This window comes from Hyla sarda, chromosome 3 (assembly GCF_029499605.1).
Source record: "Hyla sarda isolate aHylSar1 chromosome 3, aHylSar1.hap1, whole genome shotgun sequence".
In the NCBI taxonomy this organism is placed as follows: Eukaryota; Metazoa; Chordata; class Amphibia; order Anura; family Hylidae; genus Hyla; species Hyla sarda.
Window position 1 is genome coordinate 369,793,102 of NC_079191.1, and position 12,498 is coordinate 369,805,599.

Sequence of the window (12,498 nt, forward strand, 5' to 3'; positions counted from 1 at the left end):
GGACTGTATGGTGGTGATAGGGGAGGGATGTTATTTACATGGGACTGTATGTTGGTGGTAGAGAAGTGATGTTATTTACATGGGACAGGACTTTGGGGTGTGGGGGGGGAGTTCAGGAGAGCATGAAGAGGAATTACAAATCTAGGGGGAAAGAGGGTGGAACAAAGGAATAGGGAGGAAGATTTATATTATATTCAGTGTACAGCGTATAGCAGGGTTATATTTAGAGGCTACAGTGTGTGGTAGTATTTTACCTGTATTATATTCAGGGGGTACAGTGTGTGGCAATAATATATTTAGAGGGTGCAGTGTGTGGCAGTAATATATTTAGAGGGTGCAGTGTGTGGCAGTATTATTTTTAGGGGGTACAATGGTTAGCAGTATTATATTCAGGGAGCACAGTGGTTGGCAGAAATCTAATGATTACTGTCTTCATACAGAGGATAAGGATCTGCTGACAAATTAAGGAACCAATGATGTCCGGGTGTCAGACTCTGTAGAGAAGATGTAGCTGGAAGAAGTCCTGACGTCTGGACCGGATGAGGAAGAAAAGGAAAGACGTCACTCAGGTCACTGATATTGTGTGTTCTCCTGACTGTCCTATCAGAGTTGTAGTCAGTTGCATGTTCTGCAGTGATGATGGCTGTACTCCAATCTGTGGCTCTCCAGCTGTTGCAAAACTACAACTCCCATAAATCCTGACACAATGGGAGTTGCAGCTTTCCAACATCTGGAGAGCCACTTGAACAAAGGGGATTGGTGGAGGTCCCATCAGTCGGACCCCCACCATAAAAATGGACTGCTTATTTTAAAATGCCCGGGCCTATTTTTGGTCCCAGTCCGTCCCTGTCTGTAAGTCACCTTTTTCTCCTGACTCTGTCCCATCTGTGCTGTAGTCACTGATATCTTTGTGCGGCTGAGGCCGAGTAAGGGGGTCGTCAGGGATTGAGAAAGCAGGTCGTCGGGGGGGGAGGGGGGTATGGGTAGGGGGGGCCAGGACAATTTATCACATTGGGGCCCTGTGGTTTCTAGCTACACCCCTGGATATATTTATACATAGTTATTAGGTCTCCCCTAAGCCTTCTTTTTCTAAATTAAATAACCCTAATACTGATAATCTTTCTGGGAATTGTAGTCCTCCCATTGCCCGTATTACCCTGGTTGCCCATCTTTGAACCCTCTCCAGCTCCACTATATCTTTCTTGTACACTGGTGCCCAGAACAGTACACAGTATTCTATGTTTGGTCTGACTAGTGATTTGTACAGCGGTAGAATTATTTCCTTGTCATGGGCATCTATGCCCGTATTGATGCACCCCATAATTTTATTTGCCTTGGCAGCAGCTGCCGGACACTGGTCACTACAGCTAAATTTACTGCTAACTAAGACTCCCAAGTCCTTTTCCACGTCAGTCGTCCCAAGTGTTCTCCCATTTAATACATAATCCCAGCCAGGATTTTTCTTCCCCATGTGCATAACCTTAAAACCTTATGAGTGTTAAACCTCATCTGCCACTTCCCAGCCCAAACCTCCAACCTTTCCAGATCCATTTGTAACAGTTCACTGTCCTCTATTGTGTTTACCTCAGACCTGGATATGGACGTTGTTTGAAATGCCCCAGAAATGGTCTGTGGTCATTCTGGTCCTCTGCCATCCAGGACTGGGCATTGAGGACGACTCCATTAAAGAGAGGGAGTTTGTGGTGGCCCAGTATGGGATGGTGTGTCCCCGTACTTCTCCCGCCCTGTCAGGCAGAGTGTCATGTCTGTCTTGGTCTGTGTTCAGACATGGCTATTGAATTTAGTTGTGATTTAACAGTGACATGTTCCCCGGTCAGTGAATAGTTAAAGCCTTTGGCTTTCTATCCAATAGCTCTTAGGGTGTGTCTACATAAGATCAGCTCAGTCTAGCTTCTGAGCGGGTGATTACATACTTACATATTGACTTCCTTTCCTTTCATGCTTGACATGCTGCTATGGAGTTTTTGGTGAAACACTCCTTGTTTGAGCTTTTAATCTACTATCTCTGTTTTAGCATGCACCTTGCATTTATCTTTGATATGTTCTGGGCTTTTACCCATGGTTAGATAGCATGCTCTTAGTAGATTTTAATCCGTGTTTGTATAGTCGATTTTAGGATTTGTATGTCCTTTCTGCTATGTATCTGTTCACACTGTGTTTTCTCTTGTATCTGTTTTCTGTGTTACTATAACTAGATATCCCTGTTACCGGTCCATGGGGACTCTGGGAGATTGATCCTGTGTCTACTGGAGGTTTTTCTGAGGAATTGCGATTATTCCTGTCTTGTGTTCAGTGTGAACAGTGTTCTATAATTATTTTCTGTTTTGGGTTCAGTGTGAACAGTGTTCTATAATTATATCCTGTTTTATCTGTGAGCTGTAACTAGGTATCCCTGTTACTGGTCCATGGGGACTATGGGAGATTCATTCCTTTGTTTACTGGAGGTTTAGGGATTGTGATTATTTCGGTTTAGCGATAGATTCCATTTTACCTTTGTGTGGGGGACTCAGAGGGTATTGTTATTCCTAGGAGGTTTTCTAGGGGATTATGCTATATTCCTGTCTGTTCCTGGAGTTTATTTAGACTCATTTGTTTTCCTGTCTTGTGTTCAGTGTGAACAATGTTCTATTATTTGGAGTCTTCGTTGACTCATCCGTTTCCTTGTCTGGTGATTTGAACTCTATATGTTTATTAGTTCTTGATTTCAGATCCTTGGAGTTTTTGTACATGCATTGATCATAGAATACATGATCATGTTTTCCTCTGTGGGTTACCATTGGTCTATAGTGTCCTCTGTGCTGCTCACTGATCTGTGTCCTCTGAACTTAATCTGTTTTGTGTTTGTTATCTGAGTCCAGTTATTATATGTTCTATGTTCCGGTTTTGTTTCTGGCTTGTGACCGACTGTTCATTAGTATGTGTTTTTAGGCCACTGCACTTTAGCTCTGGGAGCGACCGGCACCCAGTTGTCGATCCACCGTTTAGGATGGATGGGCAAGTAGGCAGGGAGAGCGGTTTTAGGGTCAGTTTAGGGCTCACTCTCCCTGTCTCCTGGTCAGTCCCTGACATAGAGTCTCTCCATGTCCCATATTCCCCTCTATGTGTTATCCCCTATGTACATAAGTTGTGTTATAAAGTGTACTGTTTCTTTTAATAGCTGTTACCATGTGGTTGTTACCCAGGAGGCACTAGTGACCAGGTGACCCCCCCAAGTGACCTATGGGCTCCTTGCACAGCCCCCTTATAAAACCATCGGAGGGGCTGCAATCTCTCTCTTAGCTCATTGCTATTCCTGCTGAGGTCCAGTGCAGTCGTCTCAGAGTATGTGTCCAGAGCATTGGAGGCCTCAAGCCTAAAGTCTGCAGCCACAAGTCAGCTCAAAGTAAGCTCAAAGTCATCTTCATGTCAATTGTCAAGTCAGTCATGTCAAGTCTTCTATATAGTCACCGTGGACTGCACTAAAGTGTCTCTACATACTGAAAGTCCCAGCAAGCCTGCGAGGTCCCCGTGTCACTGGTCACCTCCTTGGGATATTGGCTGTACTGCATAGACTGAGTCATGTGTCTACCCTCAGTAAAGCTATCGTTGTCCGTAACTTGGCATCGGTGTCTTCATTGCCCCCATGCTTAGCCTAGGACCAGTGGTATTACCTTCAGGTGGATAAGGCTAAACCACGCCCTGGCATCACGACAAGAAGGGGTTGATAACCATTCCCCTAGGGTTATAACAGCTACCCTGCATTGTACCCCGCTGACACCACAACTTCATGAATAGAGAATGTCGTAACTACTCTATCAGTAAAAATACATCCAATGTCCACAGCTTAAATTAGGCTGGTCTAAAGAAATAATCTAGGACGAAACTGTCTCTCGCTGGTATCAGCCATAATCCAGCAGATTCTTCTCTGTTGCCTAAATTATCCTGCAATAAGGAACACGTCACACAATGGAATTCCAGACATTAGGTTTTATAGAAGAGCAAATAATAGCAATAAAAAGAGAAGTAAAAGATGAATGCAGGAGAATACAAGTTATGTTTTATTGATAAACACAATCACAGTTTCTTTATTAGGTCCCTTCCCCAATAATTTCCCATAGTAGACAAGCCCACTAGGGGTTATAGTATGAAATTGCATAATTAACAATTCCATTATATGTTCTAATTAGAAAACCTGGTGTTTAACAGGTGGAGACTTTCAGTACTAATCTGCAGGACTACAGAGGATAACCCAGAGATAGAGATGCCACCTGGTCGGTATTTTACCGGTACAGCTGGTATTTTGGCCACCCTGCCGGTATTTTTATATTCAAAATACCGGCCATGCAATGGGCGGTATTTATCCAACCAATCCTCCAACTTGTGGATTGTTGCACCATATGCTATACCAGTGTTCCCCAACCAGAGCACCTCCAGCTGTTGCAAAACTACAACTCCCAGCATGTTGAACTATATAGAAGTATATAGAATAGGTCAGTGTTTCCCAACCAGAGCGCCTCCAACTGTTGTAAAACTACAACTCCCAGCATGCCCGGACAGCCGTTGGCTGTCCGGGCATGCTGGGAGTTCCAGTTTTGCAACAGCTGGAGGCACCCCTGGTTGGGAAACACTGACGTGTACTGTATACTACTATATAGTGCAACATGCTGGGAGTTGTAATTTTTGTTTGGGGCAGCTGCTGACGTACAGGCTGTACCAGGGCATGCTGGGAGTTGTAGTTAGTAATTCCCATATTTACTAAAAAAAAAAAAAAAACTATTAAAAAGTCACATCAAAACAAAAAAATGGTACTGTTAAAAACTACAGATCGGGGTGCAAAAAAATGAGCCCTCATAGAGGCCCATCTAAGGAAAAATAAAAACGTTATGGGGGTCAGAATAGGACAAAATTTATCCCCACATATGTGTATCCTGTGATGTTACGCATCTATAATTAATCATGCAAATTAGCGTGGCCGGTATTGTTTTGCAAGAAAGATGGTAACCCTACCAAGGGAAGACCCTCATCTATTTTCAGCTTGCACTCTCGGCCAAATGAACACTACAGTAATTCTCCTGTAATTATAAATACCAGGGCATCACCTATGGGATCAGTAGATCGTACCTAGAAGCATTCCCCCTGGCAAATGTCCTGGGCACCATGGGGGGGGGATTTATTAAAACCTGTCCAGAGGAAAAGTTGCCCAGTTGCCCACAGCAACCAATCAGATCGCTTCTTTCATTTTTAACAAGGCCTCTGAAAAATGAAAGAAGTGATCTGATTGGTTGCTATGGGCAACTCAGCAACTCTTCCTCTGCACAGGTTTTGATATATCTCCCCCTATGTATACACATGAAATCTTCTGAGTTCTGCAGAATTTAAGGGCAGAATATTTGGAATCTGTAATGAATAAATCATGTCCCCTTTACTTTGTTCTCTAGAAATCAGTGAGTGTTACCGGCAGAAAAATGTCCCAAGTGGCTCCAGCCCTTCCTTCCAGGCACTTCCTTCCTTATTCACTGCTGTAGCATATAAAGCTTGGTACAAACGTGTGAGTGACACGAATCTTACAAGCTGGGCTGCCCACTACCACTCTGCTGCCAGCGTCCTGTGCCCACACCACCCTGATGCATCTGTACCACCTCGCCTGCAGTGCCCTCATGCTGGTGCAGCTGGCCCTCCAGGAGGAACTCGTATCGGAGTTTGTTTGCTCAGACAATATCTGTTATTCTGTTTCCTGGATGAGCAGGCGCTTTGCTAAGTCGAGAGCAACCTGCAAAGACAAAAATGGGGACCTAATGACTGTGAAGAACTCAGTGCAGAGAGATGTCATCAATGAGTTCATGACCAAGGTGAAGAAAGAAGACACCAGGGTGTGGATAGGGCTGGAGCATACAGATGACTGTACAGACCTGCTGCAGCCCCTGAGGGGCTTTAGGTGGGTGACAGGTGACAATCACACTGACTATACCAACTGGAGGAATGGTGAGCAGAAGTGTGATGCCTCCCCCCTCTGTGTGACTGTGCATAAAGATGGCACCTGGGAAGAGACCAGTTGTGACTACAAGGCTGATGGCTACCTGTGTGAGATAAGTCATTCTTTATCCTGTTTTCCTCTTGCCTTACCTTATTCCTACACTATCACCTATTACCACTTTGCCCTTGGAATGGGCAACATTAATAGTCCTGGGTTCCCACCTGGCACCAATGTACAGATCTCCACAGACCCAGACATTACCAACCTATCTTGTGTAGATAAAAGTGATGGGACTGTGGCTTGGAGCAGGGAGACCCCCGGTGCCTGGAGCTGTCTGATTGAGAATGGGGGCTGTGAGCAGGACTGTGTAGAAGTATCAGGGACTGCAGAGTGTAAGTGTCCTCCAGAGTCAGAGCTTAAAGCTGACCTCAGGGGCTGCACCAAACCCTGTGACCCCAGTCCCTGCAGCCAACAATGTGTCCCAGATCCGAGTCCACTAGGGTTCTTCTGTATGTGTTCTGAAGGCTATACACTAGCAGCTGATGGCAAAACATGTGAAGATATTGATGACTGTGCAGCCAACCCCAATATCTGTGAGCACCACTGCACTAACACAATTGGAGGCTTTGTCTGTGAATGTAAACTAGGATTTGAAATGGTAAATAAGTGTGACCCTGAATATAACTGTGTGACAGAATGTCAGGATATCGACGAGTGTCAACTTACTTTATGTGAACATAAATGTGAAAATTATCCAGGAGGGCACAGATGTGTCTGTGATGAAGGATTTGTCATTGATCAGAATAACGTGACGAAATGCAAACAAATCTGCAACAAATCTGTCTGCCAGGCTGAATGTTCTGTCTGCACGGCTAACTGTTCACAGGCACACAAGTATTGCAGGTGCCCCCAAGGCTACATATTACACCAAAATGATGATGGTAAAGATGTCTGTATCGACATAGATGAGTGTGCTGATTCTCCTTGTGATGGGTTATCATGTATCAATACGCATGGCTCTTACACCTGTACCTACCTGGAGGGCCACACGACACAAGCAACAGAAGCACCTCCAGATATACCTATGGAAACACCACCGACCAGCAGACCAGCAGATCTCTACAGTCAACAGACTACTATAATGTGGGGTATCTGCTTTGGAATACTATCTATGTTCGTTGTCCTGATAGCAATGTTGTGTCACAGGATAAAAAGGCACTACATATACCAACATGATCTGGATTATAACTATAAAAACACTGAAAAGGATGTAGTACTTAAGAAAATAATGATGGAACCCCAGTGGCAGCTTTAGGTTTTATAATCCAAGGCCTATCCAAGGTACAGTAAACAGCAAAGACTGTAGTACAGAGGCCGCATACTGAATGTGACTATGATCCCCCAGTGGACACTGTGTTAGTCATGGACGTAATGGAGACAAACTCATACACACTACCAGTAGGAGGTACTGAGGATGGAGGACTAAAATTACATTATTTTTGGTAGTAGTTATTATATGGCAATTGTCGTAAAATATTTTATTGTATATAGGAGGTGAATGATTGGATAAAGCTCTGTTCAAAGTGCAGGTTGTACCCTAAACCTATACACATCCATGTATTATTTTAGCAATAGTCTATGTATGTTAATGCTTTTTCACTTGTGAAGGTTTTCTATTTTATATTGCCATGGCAGTCCCCCTTACCAAGTGATTGCTAGATCCATTTGCATGTTAACTGGGACTTTTGCAATATTTCCTCAGCATCTGATCACAAACAGCCGCTATTAGAGGTGATACTGCAAAACTGACAGGCAATACAATGGGGGATCTAGCTGACATTTTAATGGGCACTGCAGAAACACCTCTGTAAGAAAAACAAATGGACTATTTATTGTTCTAACTTCTTAGACACTAATATATGGGCACTTTTAAAGTTAGTAGAAATGTGTTAAAATCAAGTCCGAGTTTACCTTGCATTTTGTGTTTACATTTAGGGTTGGGTCACACATGTATTTGACACTGTGGATGCTCCCTGCTAGCTCTGTCAGCTTGTGACTGCCGGTGGGAAATCCACTGCTACGAGCAGACACACAGAGCTACAGCGAGCAGGGAGCTCGCTCTGCCGTCTCTCTGTGACTGCTGGCACCGCCACGCCACAGCAGTGTCAAATATGCTGTGTGTGACAAATACGCGTCAAATTCGCTGTGTGTGACCCTACCTTTGTCGTACATGTTTTTATACAATTGAAAAGGATAAAAGCGTCTTTGTTAAATGGATGGTGAATACAGATTCTGCTGTTTGCCATATGGTAGGATCTGTTTTCCATAGTAGGTCTACCACTATGCTATAGTATACAGCATATACGTTTTTATCCCTTTCAAAAGAATTAAAATGTGCACATTTAATGGAGATTTATTAACACTTGTGCAGAGGAAAAGTTGACTAGTTGTCTATAGCAACCAATCAGATCGCTTCTTTTATTTGCCAGAAACCTTTTTAGAAAAGGAAAACGCAATCATATGGTTATTATGGGTTAGTGGTAACTTTTCCTCTAAACATTTTTTTATGAATCTGCCCCACATTAAACTGAAACACAAGGGAAAGTAAAGGAAAAGGAAAGTTATGGAAAGTCTAGCAATGGATCCGCCCCCTATCACCATGATAAACTTGGTTTGAGCATTTGTTTAAAGGGGTACTCCGTTCCTAGACATCTTATCCCCTAGCCAAAGGGGATAAGATGGGGATAAGATGTCCGATCGGGGGTCTCGCCACTGGGACCCCCGCAGTCTCCCTGCAGCACCCGGCGTTCATTTAAAACTCTGGCTGCGGAACCGGAGGCTTGTGACTTCACGCCATGACATCAGCGCCGAAGTTCACTCCGTGCACCGGATGACTGCGGTGCTGCAGCAGAGATCAAGGGGGTTCCCAGCGGCAGGACCCCCGCGATCAGACATCTAATCCCCTATACTTTGCATAGGGGATAACATGTCTAGGGGTGGAGTACCCCTTTAAATCTTATTGGGCCTCACTTATCAAAACTGTTTAATAGGGTGCAAGTCATGTCAACATTCGGGTACAATTACAATAGTAAATCTGGGCCATTGTGTTTGATGCATGTATATAATTATTCAACTGCTTTTATCAGGCTTAGTAGAATTATTTTATACTCCTATATAACTGTTTAGGGTGCATTCACACCATGTTCTTGTTGTTTGTTTAAAACTGATGCCATACAGTATAATCTGTTTCCCATTGACTTACATTGTATTAAAAAAACAAAAAAACGTAATGTATCAGTACCCAATAGCGCAGTTGGCAACTTCATCAAGCTCAAATAAACGGACTGTAATGGAAACAGTGAAATCGAGGCACAAACTCAGTGTGAACCCAGCCTTATTGAACATTATATAACACAGGACACATGGTTTGCTGCTAGAAGAACAGATTAGCTGATCTGGGCAAAAGGTGATGACTTCACAGGCTGCTGACTGTATAGACTATATAATGTAGTTATTTGTATAGTGAGATGTCATTTATCATTTATCAGAATTACATTATTTTACATTTAGTTTTAGAATAAATCATTGCAGCTGTACCTTCTGAGAATTCTGTTATTATTCATGACTAGGGGCACTATGGGCTCTAATAGTGATAGAACCTCATTGTAAATGCTACTTATACACTGCTCAAAAAAATAAAGGGAACACTAAGATAACACATCCTAGATCTGAATGAATGAACTAATCATATGAAATAGTTTCACCTTTACATAGTTGAATGTGCTGACAACAAAATCATACAAAAATTATCAATGGAAATCAAATTTATCAACCCATGGAGGTCTGGATATGGAGTCACACTCAAAATCAAAGTGGAAACCCACACTACAGGCTGATCCAACTTTGATGTAATGTCCTTAAAACAAGTCAAAATGAGGCTCAGTAGTGAGTGTGGCCTCCACGTGCCCGTAGGACCTCCCTACAATGCCTGGGCATGCTCCTGATGAGGTGTCCAACTCCTGGACAGTGTGTGGTGCAATGTGGCGTTGGTGGATGGAGCGAGACATGATGTCCCAGATGTGCTCAATCGGATTCAGGTCTGGGGAACGGGCAGGCCAGTCCATAGCATCAATGCCTTCCTCTTGCAGGAACTGCTGACACACTCCAGCAACATGAAGTCTAGCATTGCCTTGCATTAGGAGGAACCCAGGGCCAACCGCACCAGCATATGGTCCCACAAGGGGTCTGCGGATCTCATCTCGGTACCTAATGGCAGTCAGGCTATCTCTGGCAAGCACATGGAGGGCTGTGCGGTCCCCCAAGGAAATGCCACCCCATACCATTACTGACCCACCACCAAACCGGTCATGCTGGAGGATGTTGCAGGTAGCAGAATGTTTTCCATGGTGTTTCCAGGCTGTCACGTCTGTCACATGTGCTCAGTGGGAACCTGCTTTTATCTGTGAAGAGCACAGGGCGCCAGTGGCAAATTTGCCAATCTTGGTGTTCTCTGGCAAATGCCAAACATCCTGCACGGTGTTGGGCTGTAAGCACAACCACCACCTGTGGACACCAGGCCCTCATACCCCCCCTCATGGAGTCTGTTTCTGACCATTTGAGTAGACACATGCACATTTGTGGCCTGCTGGAGGTCATTTTGTAGGGCTCTGGCAGTGCTCCTCCTGCTCCTCCTTGCACAAAAGCGAAGGTAGTGGTCCTGTTGCTGGGTTGTTGCTCTTTTACGGCCTCCTCTACGTCTCTTGATGTACTGGCCTGTCTCCTGGTAGCGCCTCCATGCTCTGGACACTACGCTGACAGCCACAACAAACTTTCTTGCCACAGGTTGCATTGATGTGCCATCCTGGATGAGCTGCACTACCTGAGCCACTTGTGTGGTTTGTAGACTCCATCTCATGCTACCACTAGAGTGAAAGCACCAACAACATTCAAAAATGACCAAAATATCAGCCAGGAAGCATAGGAACTGAGAAGTGGTCTGTGGTCACCACCTGCAGAATCACTCCTGTCTTGCTAATTGCCTATAATTTCCACCTGTTTCTGTTCCATTTACACAACAGCATGTGACATTGATTGTCAATCAGTGTTGTTTCCTGAGTGGACAGTGTGATTTCACAGAAGTGTGACTGACTTGGAGTTACATTGTGTTGTTTAAAGGGTGCTCCACTGGAAAACATTACTTTTTAAATCAACTGGTGGCAGAAAGTCACACAGATTTGTAAATTACTTCTATTAAAATATCTTAATCCTTCCAGTACTTATCAGCTGCTAAATGCTCAACAGGAAGTTCTTTTCTTTTTGATTCTCCTTTCTGTCTGAACACAGTGCTCTCTGCTGACACCTCTGTCCATTTTAGGAACTATTCAGTACGAAGAGGTTTGCTATGGGGATTTGCTCCTACTTTGGACAGTTCCTAAAATGGACAGAGGAGTCAGCAGAGAGCACTGTGGTTAGACAGAAAGGTAATTCAAAAAGAAAAGAACTTCCTGTGGAGCATATAGCAGCTGATAAGTACTGGAAGGATTAATATTTTTTAATAGAAGTAATTTACAAATCTGTTTAACTTTTTGCCACCAGTTGATTTAAAAATATTTTTTTCCAGTGGTGTACCCTTTTATGTGTTCCCTTTATTTTTTGAGCAGTGTATAACCCTTATTGCTATGTCTCTGTTATTTGCTGCTATTGAAAGCAATAAATAAAGTGCCCCTTTGGTGCATTAAGTATGTAACACAATGGGCTCATGTGTCAGTAGTGTAGGCTTTTTGTAATACTTTGTTACAGGCTATTGTTATGAATGTCTGGTTAAAGCATGCTGTTATTGCAGCCTTACTACTTAGCAATACCCACCATATATGTTTGGTCCACTCCATATGAGGTGGTTGCCAACTATGTATTCGGGCTGACACCCTCTGGCAGCAGCCAGGACTGGAGATAACTTCAAGCCTATCCATTTTACTTCCTAGATGCTAGGGTCATTAGTGACTATAGCATGTAGGCAGCCATACTAGGTCATACTTTGAGACCATATTACCTAGAAAAGTTAGACTTACATAGGGAGCTCGTTATAATAACCCCATCTATTTACTGGAAAGTGCTAATAAATTCTCAATACAAGAAAACATTAGAAGGTTGACTACAGGAATGCTTTCTTACCAGAGGTGGCAAGAGACAGCCGAAAGTGAATTTATGCAGATAAATGGGCTTAAGGGGACATCACATGTGCAGATTTTGCAGCAGATTTTCCGTAGCTGATTTTGCTACACATTTAGTTCACTTGGTAGCAAAATCTGCACCAAAATGCACAGCAATATATGCTTGTGCTGACGAACCTTTACTCCATATTACCATCTGCCATTACCTGATAAAATATGAAAAATTGCAATTTAATAATAGTACAATACCCTTTACAGACAGTACAATATAGTGAAGTGATCCTTCTTCAGACAATATGAAAATACTTGTACTGCATAGTTGGCAACATTTGAATTTTTTTTTCCCAGGGACAC

At 43.4% G+C, this 12,498-nt stretch overlaps 1 protein-coding gene across 2 annotated transcripts; it reads left to right on the top strand.

Moving 5' to 3' along the window:
* Positions 1-477: 477 nt before the first annotated feature.
* Positions 478-9,559, top strand: LOC130360829 (thrombomodulin-like). 2 transcript variants are annotated; one of them, XM_056563385.1, is made up of 2 exons: positions 478-569; positions 5,439-9,559. In XM_056563385.1, exon 2 carries the CDS (start codon positions 5,625-5,627, stop codon positions 7,287-7,289), a length of 1,665 nt encoding a protein of 554 aa, XP_056419360.1. In that variant the 5' UTR covers positions 478-569; positions 5,439-5,624; the 3' UTR covers positions 7,290-9,559. The 2 variants fall into 2 exon arrangements, with proteins under 2 accessions (XP_056419360.1, XP_056419361.1); XM_056563386.1 differs by lacking the exon at positions 478-569 and adding an exon at positions 5,280-5,319.
* Positions 9,560-12,498: the final 2,939 nt, after the last annotated feature.